Source organism: Bombus huntii, chromosome 9 (assembly GCF_024542735.1).
Source record: "Bombus huntii isolate Logan2020A chromosome 9, iyBomHunt1.1, whole genome shotgun sequence".
In the NCBI taxonomy this organism is placed as follows: domain Eukaryota; kingdom Metazoa; phylum Arthropoda; class Insecta; order Hymenoptera; family Apidae; genus Bombus; species Bombus huntii.
This window is the reverse complement of record NC_066246.1, coordinates 500,407-518,667: the sequence shown is the minus strand read 5'-3', so window position 1 is coordinate 518,667 and position 18,261 is coordinate 500,407. Positions and strand designations below refer to the sequence as shown.

Below are 18,261 nucleotides of genomic sequence, written 5' to 3'. Positions count from 1 at the left end.
CGGCACTCTACAAACAATTACTTCATGATAAAATCTTCTGAATTTGATATCCGTGGTTTTATGATCGCTACTTTTGCAGTTATTTCGCGCCAATTTTTTTAGAATTTTCGAGAAATAACAGCTCAATATATTTTTATGATATATTGTATTTTGTATACGTATATTGTATTTAAATGATACACATAGAAATATTGTGTGTTTTCAGATATATTATGAAGTATGAGCTCATTTCATGTAACTATTAGCATCAACTTGAAGAAAGTAGAGCGTTGATGTTATACATATGTCGAACGTAATTGTATTACTAATTAAGCTTTTGAAACGTAATTGAACATTAGATAGAAAAAAGAATAAAATAAAACGTTATTAATTTGTGTGATGGTCTTCATCGAGCTGTTTTGTTTATAATTTTCAAAATACATGTTTTTTTAAACATGTCTTAATTTCATTATTATTCAATGTATAATTATGAAGGAAAAATGTTATTGACAATATACATATTTCTATTTTTATAATCATTGTAGAATGTCACAGGTAATATATGAACAAACATGTTCTTTTTATTATATGATCTTATAAATCATTTGAATATTTAAGGAATATTCATGTATTTTTAAAAGTTTGGAAAATTGATAATTGTATATAATTTTGATTCATTTACTTACATAATTCAATCCATTTTTTATAAATTATTTTAAAGTTACATTTTTAAGTAAAACATCACAATTCATATAAAAAAATATATAAATATTAAAAGGAGTTATTTTATATACATTTTTCTATATTTATTGTAGGAATATGGATAAAGAAGTACAGCTTAATATTCATAAAATTCCAAGCAGCAGGATGACAGCTTGTAAGGGTATAAATGTATTAATGGATTCTACTATACATTCCTCTCCATCTTCTTCTTCTCCATTGCGACGGAAGTCTGTAATTCCTCAAAAAATAAACAGTTTTGCTTTATCAGAAAATGATGATGAAGCAGAACGTTTGGCTCGTCGCCGAGAAATTACTGATACTGTATCATCCATTTCTACAAGTTTAAATGATAGAAGACGTTCTTTGGGACTTGGTTTTCTAGTGAATATGCCAGCTTCTCAAATGGCAGAACGTATATCACAGTGTATAAAACTTGGTACAGAGAATAAAATTAACACCAAAAATGCATTTAGCTTAGAAATGATTGATTTTATGACATATATGATTAAGAAAAAAGATGCCAACATGTCTAATTTGCAAGTAGCTAGTACATCTTTGGATGTAAGTACTAAAATCTATGGATATCGTGTTGATGGTGTACATATGGATATACTCAAAATGATTGATGGACTGGAAAAACAAGACAAAGACAGTAAAAATCAAAATAATATGGAAGAAATGGATTGTCAAGAAGCAACAGAGAATAGCCAAGATAAACGAAAGCAAGAAAAGAGAAAGAAGAAGAAAAATAAACAAACAATATTTGCCACTGTAGAAGCTTTAAAAACGAATGTTGAAACTGAGAAACCTTCTTTAATAACTATGGAAGCAGATTTACAAACCACAGATATGTTGTATCAAGTGATGTTGCCAAACCATGCAAATTCCAAATTTTATCTACATCCTTATAATGATATTTTAATAGATACAGTAAATAGCAAAGACTTGCAACATAAATATACAGGGTGTGATATTCCAGAAATAAGAGATCTTTCAGACATGCAAATTGGTGCTCCTTTATTCTATTTTGATTTTCTTAGTTGGACAATAGATGAACCAAATGAGGTAATTGCAGAAGAAAATAATGGGAGCAAATTTCAATTTGATCTTGATGATAACTCAGTACATGACAATGAACATGTATCTACTGGTATGAATTATTTTGATATTGAAGTGACAGAAGAAGAAAATGTAGATAGATGTGCTATTATACCTAATCAGGTAGAAAATATTGTGGATTTTTGTAAAGTTTTAACTAATACAGTATCATCAAAAGTTTCAGAATATTCCTTTATTCAAAAAAGCTTAAATATACATTGGGCTGGCCCATCTCACTGGAAAGCAACTAATTTTAAAAAAACTTTATTTAGTAATAATTTTGAGAATCTATGTCGTCAAGCACAAGCAAAGAAGAAAAATAAGGAAATGGAGCTGTGTTATGATGATAAAACGATAGAAAACATGAATACTAAATTTTTACCAAGTCAGTTAACTAAACTGCATACTAGAACTGTTAAAATAGAATGGAATGAAGAAATATTAACATTACCTCCAGATAAACATTATGATATTGTACAAGCTAGTAAATTATATCTTCATACAACAACACTTAAAAATTCAAGAAATGCAAATAATATGAATGTTACTACTTTATCTAATAACATAGAAAATTATAATTATATAAATGCAAATGATATATCAAGCCATTGTTCTAACAACCATAATGAGGAATATGAACAAAATAAAGAAAATGATACAGTTGATAATGATATACAATATGAAAATGAGGGTATATTTGGAATACAAATGCCTTTTACTGGAGACAATCTAGTTGCTATACCAAAACTCACAAATAAGTTGTCTATTGCTTATTGTGTACGTCCCAAAAAAGTTGACATGAGACAATTAAAATATGCTATTTGGAAATGTTTAAAAGATAATACAGAGAAGGATGTACAAGAAACAGAGAGTAGAAAAACGATGCAACAAGATAGAGGTAACAAAATGAATAGTAGTAAATATTTTAGTGATATTTATAAAGTATTGCCAGATATATTAACTAAAACTAATATCGAAGCTTTAAGCTTTCCAATTTCGTTTGTATCTTTATTGCATTTAGCAAATGAAAAAACATTAAAAATAAATTCTTCATATGACATGACAGATCTTATTATAGAGCAAGGATAAATATATTTATATAAAACTAAAAAAATTATAATATTTATAATTACGAGATTATAAAAAAATGATATAAAATAAGAATTGAATATAAATTGAGAAGATTATGTAATTAACAATTAAATAATATCTTGCTCTGAATAAAATAGATATGTGTGTGTTAAATGTTGATTAAGTTTTATATTAATACAATATTGTCATAATGCGCAATAAATTTATTATATTTTCAACAAGCCTAGTACTTGATTATTTTCAATTTTATATTAATATTCTCCGAAATTCTTCTATTGAGTGACAATATTAAAAAAGTAATGTTAAAGGTAAAAAAGATTATATGTAAAGAATGAGGTTTATAAAACAGCATGTATTTAAATTTTAATAGTGCATGCAAAATTCCTGCAATACCATCTATTAGATACGTATTATAAATTGTCCAACGAGTTCAGTTCACGGTCATATAAACAGATCTGTATATTGCTATTAAGATATCAAACGGGTGCCAACCCAATATTTGTGAAGCATCAAACGAGTACTGGTACGTTCATACGATGTCAAACGGTTATCGATACTCGATGGCTTCGTGAAATTCAAACTGGTATCGATTTTTTGTGAAGTATTAAACAGGTTTTGATTTGATACAATATTGGTTTGGAATTACTTTAAGACTATTGCATCTAAAAATGATACCAAATACGTAAAATTTCGAAAAGTATCTTCTATTGAGTACTTTGGATGAATCGGATTGATTGAATATGATTAATAGCAGATTTCTATTTCCATGAATAGAATTACGATCAAATAAGCAAGTCTCAACATTCGCTAGGGGAAACTGTCACAAAATTGAGTCGTGACTGGTGAAAAATCAACATGCGAGGTTTTCCTATGTGCATGCGTGATATGCTATGTTTTAGACAGAGATAGAGATACTCTACTCATCTCTGTCTATCTCGCAAGAATGCGGACTTTGTTGACCTTCCATGTTGATTTTTTCTTTAACTAGACACGACTTAATTTTCGGACGGTTTTCCCTAGGCTTCAGTATATGAATGTCGTTTACCTAATCTACTAATAGAAGCCTGCGATATTAATTCATTTCTAGATTATAATGTTGGCAAACCTGAAATCGCATTGAATGAAAAATTGATGAGCTGTGGCCGCTGTGGGTATCTGCAGTGCGCGTTGTCTTGTGTTGTGAATGTTATTGTAAATAACTTTCAACTGAAAGCTTGCTGCTTGGCCTATTACTCCTAACCGTGAAAATGTTTACGCAGAACACTTAAAGTCAACGTGTATGCGTTGCAATTCCGTGTTAAATATACATGAAGAAGAGCTGCATTTCAATAGAATAGACGTCGTTCTGTCTTGACGATATAGTCGTGTTGCTCATAGAGCGGGAACCATTAAATATTGCACAATGGCAGATTTCGATGCAATTTATGAAGAAGAAGAAGAAAATGAACAAAATTTGGAGGAACAGTACGTGAAAATGGTGCCAGATCCTATAGTTATTCGCGGAGCTGGCAATATGACTGTGTAAGCAAATTTCTGTTATCCTTTATATCTTTACATGCATAAACTCAGTATTTCATTTCAAGAACAAAGAAATCAAAGCTGTGAACTATTTTTGTACTGAGTGTGATTTTATCTGTATTTACGACAATCCTACTTTTGTATTAAAAATAATACAATTAAAAATATATAATGTAAGACATGATTGCAGGACATAAAATTCAATAAAATTTGTTTTTTATGATTTTCCTGTAATCTTATTTTTATAACAAAGAGCTCAAGCGGAATAATTTTTTGTGTCGTATAACTTGTGTAAATTACTTATAAGTGAATTAATATACTAAAATTATAAATATTTATTTTAGATTTGGACTTAGTAATCGTTTTGATTCAGAATTTCCAAATGGCTTGGTATCTCGTATTGCTCCAGAAGAATTTAAAGCAACTATTATGAGAATAAACAGTGTACTGAAAAAAACATTACCGGTTAATGTTAAGTGGTTATTTTGTGGTTGCGTTTGTTGTTGTTGTACATTAGGATGTTCTCTTTGGCCTGTTATTTGTTTGAGTAAAAGGGTAAATATTTAATCTTTGTAAAAAATATACTTGTTTTGTGTAAGTTTCTATCTATGATGAAATTCTGTAATAAAACATATGAGGGCGCTTGTAGAAAAAAGGCCTTATAATCGATTTTTGTGGGACTGTTTTATGGGATATGTTTTAATTGCTTTGTTTATGTCTATAAACAATTGGAAGTTGGACTCAGATCACCTTCAAAAAGATAAAAAATGTTCAGAAGTGAAGAAAAATAGAGAAAAACTTGAAGTGTTGTTGCTAAAAGAGAGAAATTTATATAGATCGCTTAAAGATGGCATCATGGATAAATTACTATCATAAGGGCAATGTTGGCTAACTTACACTAGCTAAAGATTTATCTAGTCTAAACTAATATACCTATATGAACCATTGCAATGAACATTTGAGTGAAAAGCCCCCCCCCCCCACACACACACACCTTAATAAAAATTTATTTTAAAAATGCAATATGTATTTATAAGAACTATTACATTTTTTTAAATTTTTTCTCAATTTTTCTTTTTTGGATGGTTTTATTTTTTTTGGAAATGATCTGGACTCAAATTCTCAGTCTTTTTAAATTAATTAAATTAAAGCAAATCCTATTAAAGTAGATGCTGAGACCCCTTTTCTGTAAATTAACCAATATATGAAATATAAAATGAGATATGTAATATATATATATAATAATATAAACAATTTTTATCTTACTATTTATAGACACAACATTCTTTAAATAAATTATTAGAGTGGGAGAATAGTAGACTATATCACACACTTGGATTACATTGGAGATTAGCAAAACAAAGATGTGACACTTCATCCATGATGGAATATGTAAGTAAACATAAAGATAAATTAAAATTGTTATATTTTTATATTTCTTGTTTTAAGATTTAATCTTAATTATTTAATTTGTATTACAATTAGTTTCTCTATTTAAATTCATAGAGATCAAATCTATTATTATATTATCTATTTCTTAAGGAAGGACACATATACACACAAATTTACTTTTTTGATTATGTGAATAGTTGAAAGCTTATTAGTATAAACAAGCTTGTACTTTTAGTTACATCATCGTCTGAACTAGTCTTAAGCATAAATCCAATATTTATGTATAAACACACACTTATTTGTTTTCACCTTCTATATTTCAGGTTCTTTTAATTGAATTTATTCCAAAGATACCCATATATAAACCTGACTAAAGAAAAGATCTGGATACTTGTATGACTTATGCACATAATAAATTAGTGCAACTCTAAGATGTAAAAAGCCAACAGCTTCTGGCTTAATTGTAAAATAAGAGAAATTAAGTGTCATTACAGAAGGCACTTGTGGGATGCTTATTTTTGTAAATATTATATGTAGGATTGCACAGTACAATACTGAGATATGAATGCGGATCAGTTATGATATATTAGTCTTATTCCCTAACATCTATCTTAACAGGTACAAAATCACAACAATTTATGTACTCATCTTTTATAAAAAGAGATCGATCTGCTTTTGATTTTCAGTTATTTAGTGAAAAAGAATATTAGCAAATATTTATCAGTTTGCACAGAAAAAATTACAAATGGGATTATAAACGTATTTTAAAAGCACTGCTTGATATCTAGTTTACTAGTCATTAAAACGTAACTATTTTGAACAATTTTTGTTATCTTGTTAATAATTTTTTAAAACCTACATTTCAATTAGATATTAAGCTTTCAGGTAAGAAATTAATCTGATATAGTACAACGAATAGTTTACAAAGTATTTGTGATTCAAGGGTGAGAAATAACTATCACATAGCCCTTATACTATTAAAAAATACAAAATACAAATACTCGTTTGTACATATTAATGTATACAATATAAAAACTTGTTTTGTCTATAGGTTGATTTCTTACCAAGGTGATATTAGAGAATACGATACATACAAATATGTGTCTGTTTTACTTTTTGACATGAATTTAATATAATTTAAGATGGTAAACATATTGTTGCTATCAAGAGATGATGATATTACCTTCAATCGAAATATAAGTCTTTTTACGTATAACGTGGGATAAACTATTTTGCATTAGAAAAAAAGGAAGAATTAATTTTTTTGATTATTCATAGCCAGTTTTACAGAGAATGACTGGTTTTGAAAAAATAAAAATACAATCACTGTACAGTATTAAAATTCATTCAATTATCAATCATTACATTGTTTACTTAAAATTTTAATGAATGTTTTTGTTCTGTAATATTGTATATCACATTATATGGTTCTGTACAGGCACTTCTCTATATAGAAACTCTATTTTATAAGCGAAAATTTTCGTTGATACATAAGAAATAAAAATAAGCTCTGGATATAGATATAATGAAGTATAGAAAAATTGTAGAAAAATGGATAGGACATATGTTAGAAATTTGGAAAGCATTAGAAGTATTTTTCTTTCTATTCAGTGGCTGTGATTGAGAATACAAGACTAGTTTTCAACTTAAACATATATCCTACATATGTCTCAAAAATCACATACATCTGAGTTTCTAGCTTAATAAACACAATAAATATCTTTCTAAGGGATGTACTTAATTTGCAAAATTATCAATTATGATGCTTCACATTATAACAGTAATTTAGTATCTGTACAATAATTCATGTGAACACCAGTTTGGGAACATAATTTTTGACTTACTAATAAATAAATATAATGATTATTTCATTGAATATTATGAAACAGTAGAAGCTGTATTAGTTAACAATATTATTCCATTCCAAATTATGTGAGTTATGTAAATTGTTGATACTTCACTTGAGATGTACTGTGCAATGGAACCATGAATGTAAATATCCTTGATGTTTTGTGTGTTTAAAAAATATAATTAATGTAGAATTGTGCAGAATTGATAACTGTAACAGTCAACATGCTTTTACACTGTACATTAGTAATTTATATGTTTGTAATTATCAATGCTTATTCATTCGTTTTACTCCCTCTTTCCCCTTTTTTATTTGGATAGTGCAAGTATTTCTTAATGTTTGTAAGTATATGAACTTAAATGTTCTAAAATCTGTGTTTTGATAAACAAAACATTGAAAAATTGTTTACAAATAAAGAGATATAGATTTATTTTTTCATTAATTGATGTTACTGTATTTAATAACTCAATGGAAATTAAAAACTGCATTTTTATTTTCTTCACACAAACACATATAAGTGGAATGCATAGTTAATTTCTTGAGTTGTACTTTTTTGTAGATAAATTGTATTGCATATATTTACATATGTGATTGTAAATATGTTATGAAACTTACATATTTAAAAGGTAAAATGCTATAAATAATTAATAATTTTAAGGAGGAGAATTCCATAATGAAAAAATAATAAAATTGTTTTGAAAAGTACATTGGATTTGACGAATTTACTAGTACATGAAGAAAAACATTATTGTTAAAAAGAAATTATTCCTTGAAATATAGGTGAACTTATTTACATATTGGTATTATCATAGACGATAGAAAGGATTGATGTGAAAAAGACAGAAGAATATCAGATATGAAGCCAATTTATATAATACAAAGATACAAAATTTATGAAACGAAGGGGATATATTTTTGATAGGCAGAACAAATGATTAAAAGTAATGTCTCTAGGAATGTAATGTCATCTTTGTTGTATTTACCATAGTACATTAAGTGTGTTTCATAAGAATGTAATAAAGAAATTTTTAGAAAATTGTTGAAAACAAATAGAATTTTATTTATTGAACCTAATGAAATAAGTTTTCAAAGAAGTATAGAATACATAGAAACGTTAGAAAGCTTGTTATGAATAATATATATGATTTATAAAATATATGATTTATTACTATTACAACAAAAGAAAAATAGTGTTCAATGTTTTTACAAAAATTACTATCAGTCTACTATAATTTTAATGTGCCTTTCTGTTGTGGATTATCTGAATTCTATATGTATACACTATATACAGAAAATATATTGCAAATTATATTTCCATAAAATGATGATAATTACTACCCAACAAATATATCTAATTATTAAAATAAAAATTCTCATTAACTAACTCTGTCTTTTGTATATCAATATGTATTAAATTTTTCATTATATTAATTTTACATTTAACTACTGCCTATAACTTAAATTAATAAATAAAATTACAACTTAAAAAATAAACTATTATTTAGACCTTTATTAAAAATTCTTTATCAATAATTCGTTGATAAAAAAGTAAAAATTCTTTTAGTGTATATCAGATATTTTTTAGCTCTGTTAAAGGAATTTTCTTTCAAATATTATTATTTTTTTTATAACAAATACATTATTTTACAATATTTAATTTTCTGTATAAGAAACCTTTTCTTATATGTATAATAATATTAATTTCTTCCATTTTATCATATTATTGTGACTATAGTTTAAAAAAGGAACTTGTCAGAAAGTTAAAAAAAGTATACATATATACATATATATTTTACAAACTCTCATTAGTGGATATGTAGATCTGTATTTAAGTGTACACAAAATGCAGGTCTGTTTCTAGTCATATATAAGTCTTATAAGCTGTTATCTGCATTGAAATGATATTTGCTAAGAATAATTCTATGTTATGATAATTGACGACAGGTGCCTTTGCAGATCTTAATGAGAAGTAAGACATCATTATTAGTCATGGTAGTGAAAAGGTGTTTGACAGAAGGTGGTATATAAATTTTAAGTAAAAACATATTTTTTGAGGCTTTCACGGACTAAATTATCACAATTAATACTTAACAACATATTATTTGTAATATATATTCATCATTAAAATATGTAAAATATATATTTTTAGATATTACAGTATAAAATTTTGTTGTATCTTCATAAAGTACATGTATATGTATACAAATGGTTTCACTTACCAATATAAATCTGCAATCCATGTTAATGTTAAATGTATTGCTACAATCAATAGAGTCTACTGAAATTTCAGTAAAAGATGAAGTCAGGTGAGAATTTTATAAAAATTGTGAAATGTAATTAATTAAAAATATAATTAATAAATAAAGATTATTGTATGTTTCCATCTACATGTTTATATTTGTTATATAGTTCTTACATTAAAGGAAATTTAACATGCCCATTACCAATAACAACTTTGGATTTTCTCTACAATTTTTCACAATCCGATTTAGAAATTGTATGGCCTTGTGAAATCCGTTTTTACTGGTTATCATTACAACCATTTGTTAAATTTGTACGCTTTTTACTTGGCTACGTAACACCATTTATTATAATGCTTGGTGAGTAAAAAAAAAAGAGAATATTTTTCCATCTTACTATTATATGATAATTTGCAACTTTATATATATATATATATATATATATATATATAAAGTTAATATGATTTATTGTACTGTAATAAATAATTTATTTTTCACATAGGTGTAATGTTAAATACTATTTCTTTTGTAATATTAAGTACACCTATACTTTGTGAATCAAATTTGTCACTTTATTTAAAGGCACTTGCCTTATCTGATAATGGAGCATTAGTATTTAATTATGCTGTAGGTATTGCAAAGTCACATTTTATATTTGTTAATAATCTTTTCATGGTAAGCAATTATATTAGATAATTACATATATCTTACGCATATAATTAGAAACTCAAGTTTATCATTTTTTTAGGCTAGTAGATTTCTATGCAGTTTGAATTCTATTACTATGGAATTCTTTCAATTTACATCTACTTGGCTAGTTGTAGTTCTCACATGGACACGAGTATTTGCTATAATGTTTCCTTTTGGAATATATGGTCATTATAACAATTCTTCGGGAACAATAACTATTACTATTTTGATATGTGTCAGCTTTATAATATCATTAACAAAATTGTATTCAGGAGGTAAAAATTCAAATTTCAGTACAATGTGTTATGTCAGAAATGTATTTCACTTAATTTACAGGCTACGAAACAGACAGTGTTTTTGAATTTATACCATGCCAAAAGAAAATAAAACCATGGGGTAGTGCTATGTATTTTTATATTGCATTATCAACTTGGTTACCTTTACTTTTTATATTTATTGGAAATATTTTACTGATTATACTCATGAAAAAAACTGAAAAAATTCACTGTCAGTTAACTCGTAAGTAAATTATTTAAGTAAATTTGTGTAATTAAAGAAAAACGAATACATTTCATGACGTTATTTCTTAGAAAATTTCAGACATAAAACAAACAAAGTACATCATACTTTTAGAATATTATTTGTAGTATCAACTGTTTATCTAGTATTACTATTACCCCTTGGTATAGTTGAAACTTTGGAACTTTATTGGGATGTCATTTTGATTAAATTTCCCGGTACTGAGATGAAAAGAAAAGCGGAATATATACACTGGTATAGATTTTAGAATATGCGTATAATATATGCTTGCTCGTTATTGCGTATGCGTTTAATATAATTGATAACTTTGTATCTTACAATTATTAATTATTTTTCAGGTTAAAAGAAAAAATGTTATTAAAGTGGTGCCGCGGTTTATGCTTTCATATATATCATTGGAATTTTGCAATTAATTTCTTTTTATATTGTCTGACAGGTGAAAAATTTAGAAACATAGTCATACAGACATTAAAACGATATAAAATTGTAATCTTTTCAATCTTTTCTAAACATATCAACAAATGTATATTGTGTTCAAAATATCCTACACATTTAAAACCCGCACAGTCTCCGAACGTATTACTAATAAGAGCTATCACGCTTGGTGAACATCCTACCTCTGGAAGTGTTTCTGCGCAAAATAATAGTACCACTATTGCAAACACTTAATGTAAAGAATATATAAATCAAATTTATAAAGACTGTTAGCATTAAACATTGCAAAAATGTTTGTATATCCACATATTTTTATTGAATATGTACACTGTTATATATTTCATGTCAAATTTTATCACTTTACTTATATCACTTTTGGTAGGAGTATTTTTCCTTGTTTATATTTTCACTAATTTTATTACATATTTTCATAATTTACAAAACTTGAATTTTCTATTACATATTTCTAGAAAGTATATCATATTATTAATATTATGTATCACATTAAATAATTTATTTTACACACATGATAAAAATGATGTATGTTCTTCTAAAAGAGATCACAATGACCAATCGATACGAAATTTGAGAGAGAGAGAGAGAGAGAGCACGAGCGAGAGAGAAGGGGAGGGGTGGATCCCAAATTTAAAATTTTAGCTGTGGCTATTTATTAGTTTTTGAGTTATTAATAAAAGCTTCCGATACTATATATTGAATGGTGTCTATATAGATGTTGCTAATTATTAATCAACCGTCTTCGCTGATAGTTGTTCTCTGGTACCTATTCTCAATTGTCAAATAGCCGATGATGCAATAGCGATATCACTTCAGTATCTATACGGTGTCCCCCGTAAAATAGGTTATTGTAGCTTCAGTTGTCCAAAGGATGTTTTATTTTCTATTTAATTATTTTTTGAACCGATTAAGTAATCAAATACTAGCCGGCCGCTGTAAGGCGACAGGATATCTTTATATATAGTTTGATAACTAAGGTTGATCGCTGGTTATGTAGTGCACACACGACACGCAAACACGCACACACACGGTATATTAACCCGACATTTTACGACCACGAAGATTAAAACGTAACTTAGTCTAAAAACAGCGAACGGATTTTAGATAGGACACCGTATACATACTGAGGTCGATATAGCTGTTGCGTTATCAGCTACTTGACAATCAGCACTCGACATTCGACGACGACTACTACAGCGAAAACAGTTGCTATATATATGTATAGCATCGAAAGTCTTTTTATCAATATTTCGGAAACGAATAAATATAAATAAATAAATAAAAATTTTTAAATAAGATCTACATCCCCTTCCCTCCCTCAATCCCTTCCAAATTTTATGTCGATCGACCACTGATTTCTTTCAGAACTAGAGCCAAAATAATTACTAATGCAACCGAATATCACATTGTATATGCTAAAATAAGTTTAGAAACTAGAATTTTCTACTTTATGTTCATAAGAATGAAGATATAACAAACTATAATTATTATAATTGTGTTTGTTTAAATTTATTTTATAATTCGGATATCTGGCTCCAATATAAATTATAAAATTGACAAAATTATTGCTTGCTAATACTGCAATTGAAATCTTCTACGAAATTTCCAAAAATTTTAAAATAATTTACTACATATTACAACTGAAGAACATCTATTTATATGCACACACGTTTTAGAATATATATCTTCTTTTTTTAATTACTAAAATATGCACAAATTTGGTTTGCAAATATGTTTCATTGTAATAAATGTGTAATTAAGTATTTACATTACTATATGCGATATTTAAGTATAATGAATAATTTAAATTTGACATACTCAGATTCTATATATATGCTCAGTATATGTGTAGTATATGGATATTGCATATTCATATACTAAACATAAATCGAAATATAATTTAAATACATATTATAAAATACAATTTGATATATGTAACATATTTAAGTATGAAGTTAACATACACATGTATATCAATAGAAAAATTGTTGTTACCTTTTTATTACATTTACTAATTAATATGTAATTTTGATCATTCTAACATAATATAGGATACGTTAAACAGAATAATTGTTGAAACAATAATAGTGAAACATTACAGGTTTAATTATAATCCTGCATTAAATCTAGTAAGTTTTAAATATTTTATGTACATATGAAAAAATATAATTATTCGTTTTACATGTTAATTATATTATGTTGCATATTGTATAAATATTTATTTGTAATTATTATTTATTAAACAAATATATTAACTTATTAAATTTATTAATAAATCTAGGATTTATCTACACTTAATAATCAGTTAGAGAAATTTACAAATAAATGTTATTCAAAAATATTGATAATAGAAATGTTACTTTCTCTATTACATAAGTAATAACAACTTAAATAAAGTTTAAATTATAAAGGCAAATAGGATTTGCTGAAATTTGATATTGAAATATCTCAATTTCAACTTTGTGCGTAATTATATTGAAATTTCTGTTAAGAAATAGGAAATTATTACAAAGTTTCATATATACATTTTTTCATATTTTTGCACTAAGTGCATTTTAATTTACGAGATGATCTCTCTAGTTAAGCCAAAGACAATATTGCTGACCATTTCATAGATATACATATTATCTTATCATTTGTCATTACAGATTACGTATATGTATTGACGCTACACGTATATAACACCAGAAGAGCGTTAACGTTAACATCATTACCAGGAATCGGTACCGCCTCTGTTTAGGAAAGAGGCTATCATGTGTACTTATACATATACATATATGAGATGATAAACGATTGTACACGCTTGGATGTACGATTGGCAGCATTGTCTTTAACTTAATTAGCAGAAGAGTCATGCTGTATAAAAATATATATTACACAATTAAAGAATAATATTAATGCTTGATATTTGAATACTTTGACGATGGTAAAATACGTTTTATTTGTATTACTAATTTTCTTCGGGAAAATAATATTTAAGACATATCTATAAATATTAGTGACGTAAAAATTAGTTACTTTTGAAAAAATTGAAAAGTAATATTACTCTATCCTTTTGATGGTAAAAAGCTTCAAAATGTAAATCTTTCATTTTCAAAAATCCAATTTAAAAATCTAGTAAAAATATGTTCTTGAAATTCTTTCTTTCTCTTTCACAAGGCAATGCATACTTGCATATAACTCAGTCTTGTTGTAAATAGAAATTCTACAAATTTAGTCTCCATTTAGTATCTATGACTGAATAAATTCTAAATTTTTCATTCCCTGCTTCATGAAAATACCATTACAAAAATATTCGTAAGAATAAAATTAGTAATATAGAAATCACTGACATGTAATCGTTTATAATACGAGAAAACATGCGAAACATTAATTTTCCAAGTGTAAAGGAAGATTGCATGGGATTCTATTTACGTAATTTACCGGAAATTGTCCTTTTCGATCTTTACACTCACCATATAACCAATCTTGTGATATCCTCGATAAAACTATAATTTTTTCTCCTTCCTACAACATATATATGGATATATAAATAAAATGAAATTAAGATAACTATTATACAGTAAGATTGAAATATGTAAGTGTAGTCAATGTGTAATCAGTAAACATAACGGGATTTTTCATACTTCAGCGGTACAATAACCTTGATAAAAAAAAAGTGCAGATGAGCAAAATAATTAATTTTTAATGATAATAAATAGCAGGAGAAAATAGATCGTCGTTATTCTTTTCTGCGTATTGAGAGAATATTTATATTAATTTGTATTAATCATATTAATTATAATAATGTATATTAATTTAAGAATGTAATGTAATATAAGAATGATGTGTAAGCGAGCAAATGATAATCGTCAATTTTGCATCAAACTAACTTACATCAAATACTAAATCTTCTGATGTTTCACCTTTAAAAGGGTAGATAGCGGTAACTATATTGTCTGGGACACCAGGCAATGGTACTTTTATATCAATAAAATTAATAGGAAATATTCCTTGTTGATTTCCTACTCTACCCTCCATCCAATCTTCATTAATTTTCTTAATTAAATATATTATATCACCTTGCTTGAAAGGCAAATCGTCCGCATGTATTAATGGAAAATCATATAGAGCAATGCCGTAAGGTTCTTCATTGCTGACCTAAAAATAGAACAATAATTATTTATTTTGATAAAGCAATAAGTATGGAGCGAATTATAATTACTTACTGAAAGATCGTTATTTATTTCTGCTAAATATTCCAGAGGTGGTGCAGGTGGTGGTATTGTGGGCATCGGAGGTGAAGGGTTATCTTTAGAATCATTTTGCCATGAATTAGATAAATCTAATGTCATTGGTTTAGCAGAAGGCACTATTTTGTTTGAACATCTTGAGTCAATTTCGATGTTGTTAATCTTTTGCTGTATTTTCGTTTGTAAAACTTTTGGAGCTGGGGGTTTGGGTGGTTTCGCGCGAATTATAGTTGGCATTGATTGAGTACTTTTCAAAGATGTTTGATTGAAAGATGCTTGGTTATTTGTATTAAAAGCAAAAAAGCTTGCATCCCCCACATGTTTTCCAGATTGTAACGTATTATGATTAGTTATTTCCAATGGTCCAAATGGATCTGTTATTGAATTAATTTTCCATGGATCATTTTGTGATGCTTTTTTATTAGATATTCCAAAAAAATCAAAATCATCTTCAAAGGCACTTTCTGTTTGAGATGTGTTCCCACTACTTGTAAATGCAGATGGATTTGAGTTTCCATCACTGCCAAAGCTATCAATGCTAACACCGTCACTACTTGATCGAGTCGTAAATGTTGGAGATCCAGGTGGACTAAAATCTATTAGACAAATTGGTCCATTTGTGTTTTCTGATTGTAATATCGTATTGTGTATTTGACTATTTAACTGTGTTATGCTTGAATGTTCGCTTTTCTTTCTTCCGAAAAGATTAGTCAAAAGTTCTGTAGGCCTTACCTATTCGAATACAATATAAACAGCATTAGATAATGTTTATTAACTGTAAAATGTTAATTTAATAGACGTCTACATACTGGCTTTTTTGACTTTTCCTTTTGTGTATGCGAATAATTTTGATTAAATTTTGGCGGTGGTGGCCGAGGTGGTGGCTTTTTCTTCTGAATAGGTTGTTGCATTAACGAAGATCCAAAAACATTGTTTCTATGAATATCAAAAGATAATTAAATTTTGTAGTGAATTCGATAATGTTTGAAATCCTACATAAACTTATAACATGCGCCTTGCATGAAATCCAGTCATTACATCATATATAATATACTTACATTTGTGTAACGAAAATATTTACTACGGAAATGGCAAAAAGTATAAAGAATCTGTATTAAACCACATAATATCGAACTTACGTGCTATTCCAAATAATGTTTCTTTGTGCCGTCGAATTTGGATTAATCGGTGGACGAGGGGCAGAACGTGTAGGAATTCGCATTTCTGAAAGCAAACCATGAAATGAAGCAATACCTCGGAAAAAAGTTCGTTGAGATCTAGTATTGCAGCATACAATGCACGAACAGATACTTATTCTATAGATTCTTTTCTATACATTCATGCACACAAATGCAAATACGTAGGCACGAACATACAGGGGAATTTACGAAAAACAATACCCGTATTGACAACAATGAAGCTTCTGCGTTCCGATTATACGCCCACTACCAAGTGTCAGATATCTTTTGACGCGATATGAATTCAGAGGCGCCACGATAATAATTAAAAATTTCACGAATGGTAGTGTACATTGGATTTGACGTACGAATGAAAAACATGACGTAGTAATGAAATTTAATTATAATTTCAAACATATGGATAAAAAGTTATATTTGTATTTTATTATATACATATGCTTTCTTCAATTAAACAGATCAGTTAATTTTCTTCGAGTGATGGTTATTACTATCGGCAGGTTCGTACACAGTACTCACCTGTTTTTACGTTTGCAGCCATTTTTCATTCAACACGATTGCAACTATATCTTATATTACGATGTGATAATACGTTTAAAAGAAATTGATTAAACAACTAACTTCTACAGTCCTATAGGCGAATAATTTATATATCGTTGGAAATATTTTGTTTAAAGATTTAATGTTAATAAAATAAATAAACAACTGTTTCTTCCTGTTTCATTTTGTTATTTTTTAATGATTTCACTTGCCAAAGAAAATGAATCATTATACCAGTAATGTTTCATTTTTGTAATTAAAAAGGACCCGTTTCTCCTTATAAATGTTATAACTACCAACGAAACTGTTCCTTAATTATACGCTTATCGTTTCTCATGTGTATAGGCATGTGACTGCTTTAGAATTAGAACAATTACCAAATAATTTATGACGTATCAAGCATTTATTTGAAATTTGCAAAATTACGATTATAGATTACCATTAATGTCCCTAGATTTTAAAGTTTCTAGGTACGTTAATTTTATTACAGTGGTTATACTACTGTAATTTGCTCCATTAACCTCTATGATAGCTTAAATTGTTATTTATTTTTCGTAAATTTGATCGTATAATATAAAATATATCTTTTTATTTGTATCTCCTAGTATTTACAATATTTCAGTAAGTTTTATATTTTACTTTATATTTTACTTTAAGTACATGCATACATGTTTTAATTTACATAATATATTCGTACACAATAACTCCTGTTACTAGCGACA

General features: G+C 27.2%; 4 protein-coding genes across 7 annotated transcripts; 3 read left to right on the top strand and 1 right to left on the bottom strand.

The window, feature by feature from the left end:
- The first annotated feature begins 34 nt into the window (after window positions 1-34).
- On the top strand, window positions 35-3,118 carry LOC126869399 (condensin complex subunit 2-like). Its single transcript, XM_050625875.1, has 2 exons — window positions 35-534; window positions 795-3,118. Exon 2 carries the CDS (start codon window positions 799-801, stop codon window positions 2,887-2,889), a length of 2,091 nt encoding a protein of 696 aa, XP_050481832.1. The 5' UTR covers window positions 35-534; window positions 795-798; the 3' UTR covers window positions 2,890-3,118.
- A 742-nt stretch (window positions 3,119-3,860) lies between these two features.
- Window positions 3,861-6,377, top strand: LOC126869409 (cysteine-rich hydrophobic domain-containing protein 2). The gene is made up of 4 exons (XM_050625898.1): window positions 3,861-4,413; window positions 4,755-4,965; window positions 5,686-5,802; window positions 6,126-6,377. Exons 1-4 carry the CDS (start codon window positions 4,295-4,297, stop codon window positions 6,174-6,176), a joined length of 498 nt encoding a protein of 165 aa, XP_050481855.1. The 5' UTR covers window positions 3,861-4,294; the 3' UTR covers window positions 6,177-6,377.
- Window positions 6,378-8,860: 2,483 nt separating this feature from the next.
- On the top strand, window positions 8,861-12,867 carry LOC126869404 (probable G-protein coupled receptor 139). Its single transcript, XM_050625886.1, has 8 exons — window positions 8,861-9,668; window positions 9,801-9,957; window positions 10,061-10,251; window positions 10,394-10,566; window positions 10,640-10,856; window positions 10,918-11,100; window positions 11,172-11,355; window positions 11,460-12,867. The coding sequence occupies exons 2-8, from the start codon at window positions 9,857-9,859 to the stop codon at window positions 11,788-11,790; spliced, it is 1,380 nt and encodes a 459-aa protein (XP_050481843.1). The 5' UTR covers window positions 8,861-9,668; window positions 9,801-9,856; the 3' UTR covers window positions 11,791-12,867.
- Window positions 11,848-17,914, bottom strand: LOC126869403 (uncharacterized protein B0303.7). 4 transcript variants are annotated; one of them, XM_050625882.1, is made up of 6 exons: window positions 17,519-17,914; window positions 16,943-17,027; window positions 16,613-16,739; window positions 15,780-16,535; window positions 15,448-15,711; window positions 11,848-15,078 (listed from the first exon to the last, which is right to left on the bottom strand). In XM_050625882.1, the coding sequence occupies exons 1-6, from the start codon at window positions 17,538-17,540 to the stop codon at window positions 14,941-14,943; spliced, it is 1,392 nt and encodes a 463-aa protein (XP_050481839.1). In that variant the 5' UTR covers window positions 17,541-17,914; the 3' UTR covers window positions 11,848-14,940. The 4 variants fall into 4 exon arrangements, with proteins under 4 accessions (XP_050481839.1, XP_050481841.1, XP_050481840.1 ...); XM_050625884.1 differs by lacking the exon at window positions 17,519-17,914 and adding an exon at window positions 17,180-17,512; XM_050625883.1 differs by lacking the exon at window positions 17,519-17,914 and adding an exon at window positions 17,204-17,512.
- Window positions 17,915-18,261: the final 347 nt, after the last annotated feature.